The following is a 17,341-nucleotide window of genomic DNA, read 5'->3' as shown; positions in this document are numbered from 1 at the left end:
TTCTTTCTTCCTTGGAATAGTTAAAAAGCTATCAGTTAATAAAGGCCAAAGGTGAATGGTCTTTGGAAAGAAGACCTTCCAAAACACTGTACACAAATAGTGGAGCCCTAGAACCCAGGGACAATGTGCATGTGGAGTTTGCGGAGTAGAGTCAGGGGCAACCTCTCCTTCTCATGGAACCCAGACCAGCTCCTGCGTCTTGGGAAGCTGAGGCTTTGGAGTGAACAGCAGATGGCATCTGTGACACAGGCATCAGTGCACTCTCTCTGTCTCTGTTTCTAGGTCCTTCTTTCTCTCCAGCTTTATTCAGGTATAAAATTGTAAGATGTTTGACGTGTACATCATGATGATTTGATGTACGTATACACTGTGAAAGGATCTCTTCCATCTAGTGAATTAACACATCTATACCTCATGTATTGATCCTTTTCTCCACCCCCCCCCACCCCGCCCGGTGAGAATATTCTCTCTTAGCAAATTTTAAGTATGTAATACGATGTTATCAACAGTAGTCACCATGTTTTCTGTCAGATCCTTAGATCTTATTCATCCTATAGCTGAAAGTTTGCACTGTTTCTTCAACTTTCTTAATGCCCTCACCCCCCAGTCGCTGGCAACCATTTTTCTTCTCTTTGTTGGTATGAGTCCAACTGTTTTCTTTTTCTTTTTTTTTAGATTGCACATATAAGTGATTCCATGCAGTATTTGTCTCTCTCTATCATAATGCCCTTAAGGTCTATCCACATTTTCCCAAATCAACCCTCTTTTAAGAGACATCAGCAGCAGGGATCATAGTGATGTCCCTTTAAGCAACCTCAAAGGCTTTAATGTTAACATTAACCAGGGTTATTAGGAAAGGAGAGAAGTAAGTGGGTAGAGGATTGGTTTGTGAGCCACAGTTAAGATGTTTCTTTGGGGAATGCTATAAATAATTAGGATGCACCATGAAGTGAAGTGGGGGAATAAACTGAGCTCCAGCCATAAAAGTTGGTGGACACTTTGAATTACTGCAATTTAGGCATCAAACTTTGTTGTGACCTGACTTGTACTTGAAGGTTATTGAAGCCTGAAATACATGACTATGCTTCCCTGATGGCTCAGTGGTAAAGGATCTGCCTGCCAGTGCAGGACACGTGGGTTCAATCCCTGGGTGGGGAAGATCTCCTGGAGAAGGGAATGGCAGCCCATTCCAGTGTTCTTACATGGGAAAGCCCATGGACAGAGGAGCCTGGCGGGCTACAGTCCATGGGGTCGCAAAAGAGTTGGACACAACTTAGCGACTAAACAACAACATTACTTACACACGTGTCAAGTCAAGTGACAGGGAGCATTTTCTGCTATATAGCAGGGATTTAAAATTGGAAAAAGACAAGACCTCCATGTTTCCCCTGGAAATGAGGGAAGTACAGGACAGAGGATGAGAGCTGCTGTGGTGTAGGTGGTGAAAAGCTCACAGCACCCCCTCAGAAACTGCTCAGATGTGCTGGAGGAAACTGTACATACCCAGCAATCTGTCCTTCAGATGGTAGTCTCAAATATTAAGGGAAAATTTCAAGGCAATATTTGAGATCCAGGCTAAAAAAAATAACAAAACCTGACAACTCAAGAGTTCCACAGATATGAGAAATTGTATATACTGTATATTCATAATTAATGTATGTGTGTGCATTTGTATATGTGTATATTTAAGCTGTATAGCAAACACCAAAAGCAGCATCACTGGTAGTTGTCTTTGGGTGATTTATTTCTGTTTTTTAAACTTTTCATATTTTCTCTGTTTTCCTTTATGAGCAAGAGTAACCTTTACCCTGGGAATAAAAGAGTTTCTTGGCCACTTGCCACGCTTCTTATCCCTTAGATATATAAAGATCACAGAGCTTCTCTGTTGGTTCAGATCTTTCTTCCATTCTGACCTGTAGACTTCCTAGGGGTCATCATCTGATCAGAGCATCACAAGTAATACCAACTGCTATCCTGCTCAGTATCTGGCTGAACTCTTAGAGTAGATGCTGGGAAAAGATTTATGTACTAGCAGGGGGAACAAGGTAAAGCAACTATATAATTATTATTTTAAAAGTGGGGCATTGACATCTTTTGTCTCTGCTTTAATTTGCTCTGGTGTGAGATCTTTATAAGGTGTAACAGCTTCTAGGTGATCTGTTTTCATTCTAGATGAAAAGGAAGGGACACTTGGCATTTCAGAAGGAAATGAACAGAAAGGAAAAAGCAAGCAAGTAATGGCTTTGCTAAAGCAATTTTTTTTTGTATGTGCTATCAAATGCTGCTACCTTATAGACAGTTATTAATGATTATCAATACATGTCAACAATCCCCCAAAGGACTTACTTATATTAAGACAGTGTACCTATATTTTAGAACTTTTAAAATTGAAGCCTTGGTACAGCTAATACCTGAAAGCATGTTTATACTTGGTCCAGATGTTTAAAGTTGGTGAGAAAAGAGAAGTCCAGGCCATCCATTTGTTCCCGTTACTAATAATATGTCAAACGTGCAGTTGCTTTTCATTCTGGTTATGTTGCTAAAAAGAGCTCAGGGAACCAAAAGTCAGGAAGGACTTTTGCATTTGTTGCTCCATTGAACTGGCCCTGCCTTTCTCCAGCCTTCATGCATAGTCACTGCCATATATTGCCCTGTCCTGCCAGAGACTATGGGCACCTCTGCTTTACATAATATTTAGATGATCACATGCCTTTTCTTTTTAAACTCCTACAGGTTCTTGGCTTCGCTGCATTTTCAAACAAGGTAAACATGGCCACAGAAAACAGCCTGATGCTCATGGAGATGATACCTTATAGGTTGGTAATTCCACTTTTCAAGACTACTTTCTCTTTCCTGTTACCTCCTCTTAGCCTCTGACCACATAGCCTGATTTATATCGTTGACCAAAATCAATAGCATGCCAGTTATTTCTCCAGCAGAGATGGGTTTACTTGAGATCAGCAGAGAATTGCAGTTTGGTGTGTGCAAGCATGGCAAGTCACATGCAAGTCCTCCTACAGCAGGGGAAGAAGTTTTTATAGAGGGAAAAATAAAGTTGGGGAGGGAGAGTTGGCCATGGTAAACAGAATCTATGGCTTTTCATTAGCTTAGACCTTTGCCCGCAGGGAGTCTTTGTTCTTCCTGTTGGGCTCTGCAATGGTCACAGGGTGTGAGTGCTCCCCCTGCTGGTCTCCAACTCTACTTAATTAGTTTCTATGTATTAATTTGAACATCAGGAAGTTCATGGTTCACATACTGCTGAAACCTGGCTTGGAGAATTTTGAGCATTACTTTACTAGCGTGTGAGATGAGTGTAATTGTGCGGTAGTTTGAGCATTCTTTGGCATTGCCTTTCTTTGGGATTGGAATGAAAACTGACCTTTTCCAGTCCTGTGGCCACTGCTGAGTGTTCCAAATTTGCTGGCATATTGAGTGCAGCATTTCACAGCAGCATCTTTCAGGATTTAGAATAGCTCAACTGGGATTCCATCATCTCCACTAGCTTTGTTCGTAGTGATGCTTTCTAAGGCCCACTTGACTTCACATTCCAGGATGTCTGGCTCTAGGTCAGTGATCACACCATTGTGATTATCTGGGTCATGAAGATCTTTTTTGTACAGTTCTTCTGTGTATTCTTGCCATCTCTTCTTAATATCTTCTGCTTCTGTTAGGCCCATACCATTTCTGTCCTTTATCGAGCCCATCTTTGCATGAAATGTTCCTTTGGTATCTCTGATTTTCTTGAAGAGATCCCTAGTCTTTCCCATTCTGTTGTTTTCCTCTATTTCTTTGCATTGATCACTGAGGAAGGCTTTCTTATCTCTTCTTGCTATTCTTTGGAACTCTGCATTCAGATGTTTATATCTGTCCTTTTCTCCTTTGCTTTTTGCTTCTCTTCTTTTCACAGCTATTTGTAAGGCCTCCCCAGACAGCCATTTTGCTTTTTTGCATTTCTTTTCCATGGGGATGGTCTTGATCCCTGTCTCCTGTACAATGTCACGAACCTCATTCCATAGTTCATCAGGCACTCTATCTATCAGATCTAGGCCCTTAAATCTATTTCTCACTTCTACTGTATAATCATAAGGGATTTGATTTAGGTCATACCTGAATGGTCTAGTAGTTTTCCCTACTTTCTTCAATTTAAGCCTGAATTTGGCAATAAGGAGTTCATGGTCTGAGCCACAGTCAGCTCCTGGTTGCTGGATCATGGAAAAAGCAAGAGAGTTCCAGAAAAACATCTATTTCTGCTTTATTGACTATGCCAAAGCCTTTGACTGTGTGGATCACACTAAACTATGGAAAATTCTGAAAGAGATGGGAATAACAGACCACCTGATCTGCCTCTTGAGAGATTTGTATGCAGGTCAGGAAGCAACAGTTAGAACTGGACATGGACAACACACTGGTTCCAAATAGGAAAAGGAGTTTGTCAAGGCTGTATATTGTCACCCTGTTTATTTAACTTATATGCAGAGTACATCATGAGAAACGCTGGGCTGGAAGAAGCACAAGCTGGAATCAAGATTGCTGGGAGAAATATCAATCACCTCAGATATGCAGATGATACCACCCTTATGGCAGAAAGTGAAGAGGAACTCAAAAGCCTCTTGATGAAAGTGAAAGTGGAGAGTGAAAAAGTTGGCTTAAAGCTCAACATTCAGAAAACGAAGATCATGGCATCCAGTCCCATCACTTCATGGGAAATAGATGGGGAAACAGTAGAAACAGTGTCAGACTTTATTTTTCTGGGCTCCAAAATCACTGCAGATGGTGATTGCAGCCATGAAATTAAAAGATGCTTACTCCTTGGCAGGAAAGTTATGACCAACCTAGATAGCATATTCAAAAGCAGAGACATTACTTTGCCAACAAAGGTTCATCTAGTCAAGGCTGTGGTTTTTCCTGTGGTCATGTATGGATGTGAGAGTTGGACTGTGAAGAGGGCTGAGCACCGAAGAATTGATGCTTTTCAACTGTGGTGTTGGAGAAGACTCTTGAAACTCCCTTGGACTGCAGGGCGATCCAACCAGTCAATTCTGAAGGAGATCAGCCCTGGGATTTCTTTGGAAGGAATGATACTAAAGCTGAAACTCCAGTACTTGGCTACCTCATGGGAAGCGTTGACTCATTGGAAAAGACTCTGACGCTGGGAGGGATTGGGGGCAGGAGGAGAAGGGGACGACAGAGGATGAGATGGCTGGATGGCATCATTGACTCGATGGACATGAGTCTCAGTGAACTCTGGGAGTTGGTGATGGACAGGGAGGCCTGGTGTGCTGCGATTCATGGGGTTGCAAAGAGTTGGACACGACTGAGCAACTGATCTGATCTGATCTGATCTGATGTATTAACTTAAAAAAAAAAAATTCTCAGGTAACAAACAGTCTCTGGCCACAGGCAAATTTGGGTCAGGGACTCAAGTTCATTTTAGAACAGAGGTTCTAAGGGACAATGGCTAAGACAAGCCTGTGTTTCTTCTCTGGTCAGCCTTTGACTCTCTTCCCATGGTTGAGCCAATCCCCTAACCCAAGTAAACTCGAAAACCAGGGAGACTCGTGTATTTTTCTTGCAGCAGATTATGAACCTTCTCAACCTCCAAACTTGTCTGATTAACCTTCAGGGATGGGACAAGACATAGCTCTGTTTTCCAAGCCTCTCTCCTGGGGTTCAGTGTTCAGCATCCCTTCTGTCTTCACCTGCTTAGACTGACTCAGTGTCCTTGGGCTACATCACTTGATCACTTTCAGTGAAAAGCCTTCTCCAAGCAGTCTGGCATTACAGAGTTCTTAAGGACTTGCAATTAATTTGCATTATAGTTCCTACCAGTGACTATGGGGCCTCACTCTTGCTTCTGTTAGGGAATTATTTCTTTAACCTTGACCAGATGAATCATTTTAGCTAAGAAAGGCAACATAACACAGTTTCTTGGCTCATGAGAAGATTTTTGAGGAGCATTGTTCACTTCCTCATTCTCTTCAACAGAGAATATAGCAACGAGTCGGTGATACTGCTTAACCTTCAGCATACAAAACAGAGGGTACTTTGATGCAGCCAGATAATCTCATATACTACTACTTCTCAGTGAAATCTGGTGATGATTAAATACATTTAAAATATTGTTCAGTTTGTTAAAACTGTGAGCAGACAACCTAGGTACCAGGAAATGCTGTGGTAAATAAGTCTCTGCCCTATGGGAAAAAATGACAAGGGCAACAATGAGATTGATGCTTTACATAATTATTTTATTTCATTCGTTCCTTGTAGTATTACTACAAGATATTCTTTTTTTGACTGAGGAAACTAAGAGTTACCAAGTTTAAATTACTCATCTACGCTCACACAGCTGGTCAGCATCAGAGCTACTTTCTGAACCCATTTCTATTTAATTCCGAAGTCTAGTATAATAACCCTTCTACTATACTTACTCAGTATTGCTGCTGTTATTAATGACTTCAAAACCACACAGTTAACCTCTGCTTATATTTTATCATAAGATTCAAGTGTACAGATAGAGAAAAAACATTTCAGAAATTTAATTTTAGGTATTGCTTTTAACCTCTCTTTATTGCTCATCTCAGAGAAGGAGATGGCACCCCACTCCAGTACTCTTGCCTGGAAAACCCCATGGACGGAGGAGCCTGGTGGGCTGCAGTCCATGAGGTCGCAAAGAGTCGGACACGACTGAGCGACTTCACTTTCACTTTTCACTTTCATGCATTGGAGAAGGAACTGGCAACCCACTCCAGTGTTCTTGCCTGGAGAATCCCAGGGATGGGGGAGCCTGGTGGGCTGCCATCTATGGGGTTGCACAGAGTCGGACACGACTGAAGCAACTTAGCAGCAGCAGCAGCAGCATTGCTTATCTATCCAAGGTTGCTAGAGATTAGGAAAATTGAATAGTTTATGTTAGTTCCTTCCAGATCCACATCCCCCTTTAACTAAATGGCTAACAAAGAACTGAATGTACAGAGAACACCAGGAAGGAAAAAGCAGTAGGTTTGTACTATTAATGTTATCATACTAAATATTTAAGGTTTACTGACACAGACTTGGGCAATAAATTCATGAAAATTAAAATCTCTTGTGTATCAAGAGACACTATCAACAGAGAAAAAAGACAAGTCATAGAATAGGAGAAAATATTTGCAAATTATGTATGATAAGGAATTAATATCCAAAATACATAGAGAACTCCTAAAACACAACAGAAAGCAAACAACCTGACTCAAAAAGTGCAGAAAGAATTTGAATACACATTTTTCCAAGGATAGTATACAAATGGCCAGTGAGCACATAAGATGCTCAACATCACTAATCATTTGGGGAATGCAAATCAAAACTACAGTGAGATACCACCCCATACTCATTAGGATGGCTACTGTTTTTAAAAAGACAGAAAATAACAAATATTTGATGAGGATGTGGAGAAAATGGAACCTGTGTGCACTGTTAGTGGGAGTGTGAAATGTACAGCCACTGTGGAAAGTAGAATGCTGATTCCTCAAAAAATTAAAAATAGAATTTCCATCAGTTCAGTTCAGTCGCTCAGTCATGTCCAACTCCTCGCGACCCCATGAAGCGCAGCACGCCAGGCCTCCCTGTCTATCACCAGTTCCCGGAGTTCACTCAAACTCACATCCATCGAGTCAGTGATGCCATCCAGCCATCTCATCCTCTCTCGTCCCCTTCTCCTCCTGCCCCTAATCCCTCCCAGCATCAGAATCTTTTCCAATGAGTCAACTCTTCACATGAGATGGCCAAAGTACTGGAGTTTCAGCTTTAGCATCATTCCTTCCAAAGAATACCCAGGGCTGATCTCCTTTAGAATGGACTGGATGAATCTCCTTGCAGTCCAAGGGACTCTCAAGAGTCTTCTCCAACACACAGTTCAAAAGCATCAATTCTTTGGCACTCAGCCTTCTTCACAGTCCAACTCTCACATCCATATCTGACCACTGGAAAAACCATAGCTTTGACTAGACGGACCTTTCTTGGCCAAGTAATGTCTCTGCTTTTCAATATGCTATCTAGGTTGGTCATAACTTTTCTTCCAAGAAGTAAGTGTCTTTTAATTTCATGGCTGCGGTCACCATCTGCAGTGATTTTGGAGCCCCCAAAAATGAAGTCTGACACTGTTTCCACTGTTTCCCCATCTATTTCCCATGAAGTGATGGGACCAGATGCCATGATCTTAGTTTTCTGTATGTTGAGCTTTAAGCCAACTTTTTCACTCCTCTCTTTCACTTTCATCAAGAGGCTTTTGAGTTCCTCTTCACTTTCTGCCATAAGGGTGGTATCATCTGCATATCTGAGGTTATTGATTTTTCTCTTGGCAATCTTGATTCCAGCTTGTGCTTCTTCCAGCCCAGCATTTCTCATGATGTACTCTGCATATAAGTTAAATAAGCAGGGTGACAATATACAGCCTTGACGTACTTCTTTTCCTATTTGGAACCAGTCTGTTGTTCCATGTCCAGTTCTAACTGTTGCTTCCTGACCTTCATATGACCCAGCAATTCTGCTTCCGGAAATATACTTCCCCCAAATTATACTCCCCACAAGAGCAGTATCTTGAAGCGATATTTTTGCACCTATATTCATAACAGCGCTACTCACAGTGGCTGAAATGTGGAAGAAACAATAAGTGTCCATCAATGGATGAATGAATGAACAGAGTGTGTTAAATCCATCCAATAGAATATTATTGAACCTTGAAAAGGAAGGAAATTCTGGCTCTAAGTACAACATAGATGAACTTCAAGGGCATTATTCTAAGTGAAATAAGCCAATCACAAAAAGACAATTACTATTTGAGCCCACTTATCTGGGGTACTTAGTAGTCAAAATCATAAAGACAGAAAGTCAGATGATTTTTGTCAGGGCTGGAGGGAGGGGGGAAATGGAGAGTTATTGATTAATAAGTATAGAGTTTCAGTTTTACAAGATGAAAGAACTATGGAGTAGATGGTGGTAATGGTTGCATATTATACATGTATTTAAAAACCACTGAACTGTACATTTAAAAGTGGGTAAAATGGTAAATTTCATGTTATGCGGCCTTTACCCAGTTTTTAAAAAATGGGATAAGAACCAGGACAATTTTTATAAAAGACAAGGACTAAAATTATAATTGGAAAGATTTGAGTCTGACTAGAAGGGAATACATTGAGGCTTTAGCTCTAAACCATCTTAGATATGATATCTGCCTATTGCTTACCCACTGGTATGATCTCAAATAGTGTAAATAAACCATTTTTCATCGAGTTTTGTAGTTTTGCCCGCACTATTTGTTTCCACTGGCACTTAGCAGAAACCTCAGACTAGAAGATAAGCACATCATGTTCTCTTAATGGCCTTTGTAACTTGGCTTGATTTGCTGGCAGTTTTGGCAAGCTGCTGCCTCAGTTTCTTTTCTTATCTCTTAATTTTTTGAAAAAAGGTCAGGCTTGGGACTTCCCTGGTGGTCCGCCTGCCAGCCTGGATGGGAGGGCAGTTTGGGGGAGAAGTGCGTGAGTACTCATTCATGTCCAACTGTGCGATCCCACGGACTGTAGCCCACCAGGCTCCTCTATCCATGGGATTTGCCAGGCAAGAATACTGGAGTGGGTTGTCATTTCCTATTCCAGGGGATCTTCTCAACCTAGAGATCGAATCCTCATCTCCTGCATTGGCAGGCGGGTTTGTGACCACTGAGCCATCTGAGAATCCCTGAGGGAGAAGGGAATCCTTGTATGGCTGAGTCCCTTTGCTGTTCTCCTGCATCTATGACAACATTCGTAACTGGCTGTTTGCTGTTGTTTAGTCACTCAGTCGTGTCCGACTCTTTGCCGCTCCATGGGCTGTAGCCTGGCAGGCTCCTCTGTCCATGGGATTTCCCAGACAAGAATACTGGAGTGAATGGCAATGAAACATGTGAAATATCATGTAGGAAACGAGTTGCCAGTCCAGGTTCGATGCATGATGCTGGATGCTTGGGGCTGGAGCACTGGGACGGCCCAGAGGGATGGTATGGGGAGGGAGGAGGGAGGAGGGTTTGGGATGGGCAACACATGTATACCTGTGGCGGATTCATTTTGATATTTGGCAAAACTAATACAATTATGTAAAGTTTAAAAATAAAATAAAATTGGAAGAATAAAATGAAAATGAAAAAAAAAAAAAAAGAATACTGGAGTGGGCTGCCATTTCCTACTCCAGGGGAACTTCCCAACCCAGAAACCCAACCCAAATCTCTTGCTTGGCAGGCAGATTCTTTACCATTGAGCCACCAGGGAAGCCCCTAATTGGCTATACCTCAATATAAAATAAAAAGTTTAAAAAAAAAAATCCACCTGCCAATGCAGGGGATACCGTTTCGATCCCTGGTCCAGGAAGATCCCACATGTGGCAGGCCGACTATGCCCATGGGCCACAACTACCAAACCAGTGCTCTAGAGCCAGAGAGCCGCAACTACGAAAGCTCCTACGCCTGGAGCCTGAGTTCTGCAACAAGGGAAGCCGCACAGTGAGAAGCCCACGCACCACACTAGAGAGCAGCTCCCGCTTGCTGCAACTAGAGAAAGCCCACGTGCAGCCATGATAACCTAGAGCAGCCAAAAATCAGTAAATAAATGTGTTTAAAAGTGTCAGGCCTTTTGATATGGATGATAAAGTTATAAGAATAGAGTGGGGGAGGTGCCCATAATGACTGCTGCTATCTAGGAATAATTCCACCATTTTATTCCAGCTTCCTGTTTCCTGTAACGCCAGATATGAGCAATCTTACTGAAGTTCTTATAGAATCGTTCTCCTTAGCTTTAGTGAGCTCCTCTTTGCTCGTATTTCTGGGCAAGAAGATTGCCAGTTTCCATAACTATGACGTCAATTCCAACCAGGTGAGAGGACAAGCCTTTCTATTACTTTCTCGGACCCTTTAATCTTTGTTCTCTAACCTGAGCCTTCTGCTAAAATGAAGACTGTAACCAGAGAGTCACTTGGACCACTATTTGAGCTATAATTAAAGGTTTTTGAGAAGTGTGACATCCTTACCTCTGAAGCTACCTGAATTACTATGCATGTTGTTACCCTAGAACAGATACGGGGTAGGGAGGCATATGTTGTTAAGTTGGCAGGGTTCCTCTCCTCTCCTTTTATCTTCCTTTCCACCAAGTCCTTAGAAGTCAACCACATACCAAGGCAGAACAAGAAATACAGTGGACTGTCAAAACTAGGCTAATAACATAATTCAGTTGGTCTCCCAGAAATAGTCATTGTCACTTTAAAAAAAAAGTCTCCAACCATTCTGAGTTTGGCCCCTTCCCTAGAAATCGAAAAGGAAACATGGGGACTTCCCTGGCGGTTCAGTGGTTAGGACTTGGTGCTTTCACTGCTGTGGCCCAAGGTTCAACCCCTGGTCAGGGAACTAAGATCGCACAAGCCCCTTGGCGTGGGCTGGTGCCTCGTGTTAGGATCCCAGGCTTTCACTCCGATGCCCAGGTTCAACTGGTGTCCCGCTTTGACTTTAGGATAGTATAAAAGGAAGCAAGAAAATAGTGCTTTGTGTCTCTCTGTGATCCTAGTGATCATGTGAAAGAGAATAATAAGGCAAAAGTCTCATTTTCTCACTTTGAGGGCTTTCCTTGTGATCTTTAGCTAAAGTGAAGAAATCAGATTTGCCATCCTTCAGTTCTTTCCAATAATCTTTCAGTGTTATTTGCAGTGATATAAACAACCCTATCTTCATATACAAGAAATAACAGCGTAACTTTAGTGCAAACTCAGGTCAGCCTTCTTCTTTGACAAATGGCGGGCCTAAAGTATTTGCCGTTTCTTTACAGGATTTAATAGCCATTGGCCTTTGCAATGTCGTCAGTTCATTTTTCAGATCTTACGTGTTTACTGGTGCTGTTGCCAGGACCATTATCCAGGATAAAACTGGAGGACGACAACAGGTGTGTGCAATAGAATTTGATGTCTAATATACAGAGATAATTATATCTATTTATATGTATATTCACAGAAGGGGATTATATATTAGTTTAACCACACTGCTGTTTTACAGTTATGCTTGTTGGGAGGGATTTGTATTATGTTTTTTGGATCTCATGCTTGGCTTAATTTTTGTTTAGCTTTTGTCTTAAAAGCTATCTGTCAATGAGGAATTTGAAGATCATTTTCTGTAAAAATATTATTGTTAAAGGCTTCTATATATTAGCCCACAAGAAGCTACTTTCCATGTAGCAAAGCTAAAAGATAATATTTCAGGTAAACCAACTATCACCTATGAACGTTTTTTTCTATGGGGAGATATATTCTCAGTCCTAGTCTGTGAAAGTAATAAGACAACTCTCGCCTTCCTGACAGCAGGGCTAGAAACTTTTCCAACTCCTAAAGGACATGACAGGAGGCGCTAGTCTTTGTCTAGATGAGCTTATGGAATTTGCGTTCACTCTACCTTTGTGGAAGAGAAAATTGTCTGGGTCAGATCCTCTTCAGGTATCCTGAATTAGTAAACTAAATATACGGGTATATGGAAGGGAAGAGGGAAAGAAGAACGGTGGCAAAGTTTTAAAGGCAAGCTCTCTGTCCAGTTTTCTGGCATGAGATTTTCTAAGTCCAATATTCATGCGTTTTAGACTGACCAGATAATTCAGTTTACAACATGAGAGGTATCCCATCTCAGTTATGTAGCATGAATAAGTGTCAAAGAACTATCAGAACTGAACCTAGAATAAGCCCACAGACTGAGTCAGGGTTCAGGAGGCAGAGAAGCAGAAGCCAAAGACAAGCCGGAGCCACAGCAGCACAGTAGGGGAGGCATTGCTGTGGTCAGTAAAGTGTCAAGGGCTTCCCTGGTGGCCCAGTGGCTGAGACCTTGCCTTCCAATGCAGCGGGTGTGGGATCAGTCTCTGGATGGGAAGCTAAAATCCCACACATATCTTGGGCCAAAAAACCAAAACATAAAGCAGAAGCAATATTGTAACAAATTCAATAAAGACTTTAAAAATGGACCACATTTAAAAAAAAATCTTAGAGTGTCAGAAGAATGGACACAAAACTCGAATGGGGAAAGAGAAAATGTCACAGCTTATGGGTGAAATATCAGGTGAAAGCTAATAAAAGAAGACTGGGCAGTGGTGAGAGCATGGGTCTAGAGTAAGACTGTGTAATTTTATGTGGACTGAGTTTTGTTGTCAGAGAGCTTCTACTGAACACACTGGCCTTTAAGGGGTAGCTCTTCTGTGCTACTGTCTGATCAGAGAAGGAAGATGAGTTTTGTTAAAAAACAATGATGTTCTATGCAAGTGAAGTCAAAATAAGAGGATTTTATGATAAGAAGAAATGGAAATAGCTTTTCCAGACATCAGTTCCCTTTAACTTGTGACCACACACTTTGTTTATTTAGTATACAAGCATAACAGATTTGGGGAGAAAAGATGCACATGGTTGGAAAAAAATCAATCACAATGCAAGTAAAATTAAGTGCAGAATAAATACAATAAATGTTAAAGTGCCATAAATACTTCAGGAAGGAGAACGATGGAGGAAGTGGGGCTTTTCTGGATCCCCGTAAGAGGTTTAGAATATGTGATGTGTAGATGGAGGGAAGGAAGACGGGCTTCAGTCCAGCTTTGGAGTTGCCTTTAGCCTGTTGGCACCCCACTCCAGTACTCTCGCCTGGAAAATCCCACGGACAGAGTAGCCTGGTAGGCTGTAGTCCATGGGGTAGCACAGAGTCGGACACGACTGAGCGACTTCACTTTCACTTTTCACTTTCCTGCATTGGAGAAGGAAATGGCAACCCACTCCAGCGTTCTTGCCTGGAGAATCCCAAGGACGGGGGAGCCTGGTGGGCTGCCGTCTATGGGGTCACACAGAGTGGGACACGACTGAAGCGACTTAGCTTAGCTTAGCTTAGCTTAGCCTGTTGGGCAAAGTGACTCTCGTCCTGTTTTCTGCTGTGGCTTCGTTCTCCCCTTCGTTCTCCCCAAAGACATCTCTCTCTGTGATGCAGTGACCCTTCACAGGGAAGCATGTCCCTCAGGATGCTGGTAAACTCTTCCCCAAGACCCCGACTTGCCCAGGGCAAATGGCCAGTTCAAGCAGAGAACGCCCCTGGCCCTTGACCCTCCACATTTGAGCTTCCCCACCTCCAATCCGAGTTTCTGATCTGGACTCACTCAGCCTTCTTCATCCCCTAGCAGGGGTTCTTCTCTCTCCCCTTCTCCTCTGGGAACTTTTAAATTCAGCCTGCCTGAGAACACCCTCATTTTTTCAAAGCTCCCCAGGACTGCAGGAAAGAGAAGCTCGGGAGCTGGCTCTGAACCTATTTGACATGACTGGTCACCAACAGCCACTTATGTGTGTGTATGTATGTCTGACATACATAAACACTGTGTAAAATGTGTCTGGATTTCACTTTAATTTCTCCCTGTCTAGAAACTTGTCTTCACTTGTTGCAGCAAAACCTATCAGCCCTTCCAGCCCTGGCCTGAACCTTAAGTGATGCAGGCCAACCGAACTGCCCTCCCTCTTCTAGCTGATCCAGTTCTGATCCTGTGCTTCTCTCTTCTCTATGATTGTGTTCCTTTCCTTGTTCCCTGCTTTCCAAAGATGAGCCTTCTTGCCTTGTCCCCAGGCTCTCAGAACTGCTTTACCCTATTTTTTTTTTAAGTTGGAGCTTTACAGTGTTGTGTTAGTTTCTGCTGTACTGTCATGAATCTGTTTTATGTATACACATAACCCCTCCCTCTTGGATCATCCCCAACCCCCTGCCCAACCCCAGGTCATCACAAAGCACCGAGCCAAGCTCCCTGTGCTACAGAGCAGCTCCCCAGTAACTATTTTTCATCCAGTATGTATATATCATATGTCATATTCTCCCAATTCATCCCACCCCCCTTTTCTGGGTCTGTGTCCAGGTACGTGTCCATTCTCTATGTCTGTGTCTTTATTCCTGCCCTGCAAATAGGCTCATCTGTACCATTTTTCTAGATTCCACATTTATGCATGTATGCATTTGTTTTTCTCTTTCTGACTTATTTCACTCCCAGAACTGCTTTTAAAAATGAGTTATTATTTTTAAAAAAGAAAAGAAATCATCACAAAAGGAAATGAGTTGCATTGTCTTTAGAGAAAGCAAATGGGGCAGTGGAGAGAGCCTGGATTTTGGAGTCAGTTGGTCAGGTGGATTGAAACCTGACTCTGTAGTTCCTAGACGTGTGACCTTGGGAAGTTACCTTCACTTTCTGGGGCTCTAGTTCTCATCTGTAAGATGGAGATAAGGATAACCTTTCAGTTGTGAGAATTAAACTGGATGACAACAGAGCTTCTACCCCAGGTCCCTAGTGTGCTGGTTGGTGTATGGTATGTTCTATCCACTGCTTGTGGAGCAGTTGTCTGAGGCTCTTCATGTCCCTCGTGGCTGTGCTTTATGAGAACTCGCATTGCGTTGAGTCCCCGGGAAGAAGGTAGGGTCAGTCTTGGTTCAAGAAAGCCTGAAAAAGTGATGAAAAATCAGAGCGGAAAACCAAAACATGTGTCAAGTTGTATTAGTATATGCTTGCTGCCTCTAGGCCCTGTTCATGCCCTGAGTCTGAGATTCTGAGACTCACCATGCATCCTCCTAGGGCACACCACCAAAGATGGCCCTCTGATCCCAAAGCCCACTCCTCTCGTGTGCAGCCATGAAAGTGAAAGTCACTCAGTCGTGCCTGACTCTTTGCAACCCCATTAACTATGCAGTCCATGGAATTCTCCAGGCCAGAATACTGGAGTGGGTAGCCTTTCCCTTCTCCAGAGGATCTTCCCAACCCAGGATCGAACCCAGGTCTCCTGCATTGCAGGCAGATTCTTTACCAGCTGAGCTATAAGGGAAGCAGCCATAGGGGACAGACAATTATTCGCAGGCCTCCCTGAGCAGCCAGATTTATGGGATTTCAGTGTTTGGTTGACCGTCATTTTAAACTAGGTTTTTATACAGCTAATTTTGGTGTCTGTATGTCTTTGTTCCCCTAAAAGTAATCCAAAGAACTTTGGAGGAAAGGAGTAGTAGGAGGAGAAGTCCTGATATGTTTTCCTGTGCTAAGCAAAGCAGTTTCTTCTATAGTGTGAGACCACCTGAAGCTAGACCCTAAAATCCAGTGTGGCAAGAGGCTGAGATGCACACTGGCTGGAGGAGCTTATGGCTTCAGTTACCTTTTTCAGTTCCCCAGTGTATAAAATGTTTGCCACGAGAACTTCCTGAGTTTCAGTTACAGTGATCCATTTTCCTGAATCCTTCTGCCTACATTCTTCTCTCAGGGTTCAACTTTTCCACCTTGGGTTGGTCCCATAGCTGTGTATCAGTCGGGGTGGCAAAAAAAGGAAGCAGAACATTGATTTCATTGCAGTTATTTTCAGTGACATGTTTCTATGGCAAATAGCAGTGGGCAGTGAGAGAGAACCCAGTAGGAAGTCTTTTTCACACCTAATAAAAAAGAGGAAAAAAATTAGACAATCATGGCCTCATGGTCATTTAATGGTTTAGATTTAAAGTTGCTTGTTGGTGCTAGTATATGCTATTGTTTTGATTTGTGGCTACAGTTTTATCCCCCCCTCCACCCTTATCACCATGGGAAATCACACTGCTTTGTATGATTTTAATGGAAGTTTATCAACAGAGCATATAATGAGTTCAAGATTATGTCCAGAGAGCCTTAAGATTATAAAGGGAACTATGTTTTTTTAGCTTTCTACCTGTATTTGACAATCTGAATCACTGCTTCCCAAGTAATACGAACCCAGAGGAGTCAACCCAGCTGGAACAGGATCCAGAGCTGCTATCAACAGCCCTGACTCATGTTCATTACCTTTCTTTCTTTTCTTTTTTTTTTTTTTTAATGGCATTGAGGCAGAGAGAAGCAAAAGTAGGAAAATCTAAAGTGAATATCACGGTATTAAGATGAAGTACCATTGAAGCTGTTAGATGGGAAGCTATCCAAACCCCAAAAGAGCTAGGTGGAACAGTTGGGATTTTAGGGCTGGCAGTGATGAGTCTACCAGGGCTTTTCAAAACTATTCAAAGAAGGTTAAAGTTTGGAGGAAATGAAGGCTGGATTGTAGGAGACTTCAGATTCCACAGCACAAAGCAATGGCAAGAAATATTCAGATATTCAAGCCCATCTGTAGCTTTTCAGGAAACCTTGATACGTGCAGTCATTGAGTATTTATTGAGTACCTGGTGTGTGTTGAGCATTTTGACAAGAATTGACAGTGTCAGCTTACCGAAAACGCACTGATGTTAGCTGGTTATACATATTCAACCCCTTTTAAGAAAAAGACAAAAAACAGACATGCTTGTCACCAAGCAGAAGGCCTC

General features: G+C 42.3%; 1 protein-coding gene across 2 annotated transcripts in view; it reads left to right on the top strand.

Moving 5' to 3' along the window:
- Positions 1-17,341, top strand: part of SLC26A8 (solute carrier family 26 member 8) — a 90,832-nt gene that overhangs the window by 50,139 nt on the left and 23,352 nt on the right. For both annotated transcript variants that reach the window (XM_027525294.1, XM_027525295.1), the window contains 3 exons: positions 2,734-2,816; positions 10,730-10,877; positions 11,820-11,933. In XM_027525294.1, the coding sequence (XP_027381095.1) occupies positions 2,734-2,816; positions 10,730-10,877; positions 11,820-11,933 (345 nt within the window). The remainder of the gene's footprint in view (positions 1-2,733; positions 2,817-10,729; positions 10,878-11,819; positions 11,934-17,341) is intronic.

Source organism: Bos indicus x Bos taurus, chromosome 23, assembly GCF_003369695.1.
Source record: "Bos indicus x Bos taurus breed Angus x Brahman F1 hybrid chromosome 23, Bos_hybrid_MaternalHap_v2.0, whole genome shotgun sequence".
In the NCBI taxonomy this organism is placed as follows: Eukaryota; Metazoa; Chordata; class Mammalia; order Artiodactyla; family Bovidae; genus Bos; species Bos indicus x Bos taurus.
Note: the sequence above shows the minus strand (reverse complement) of the source record. Positions and strands in the feature narration are given on the sequence as shown.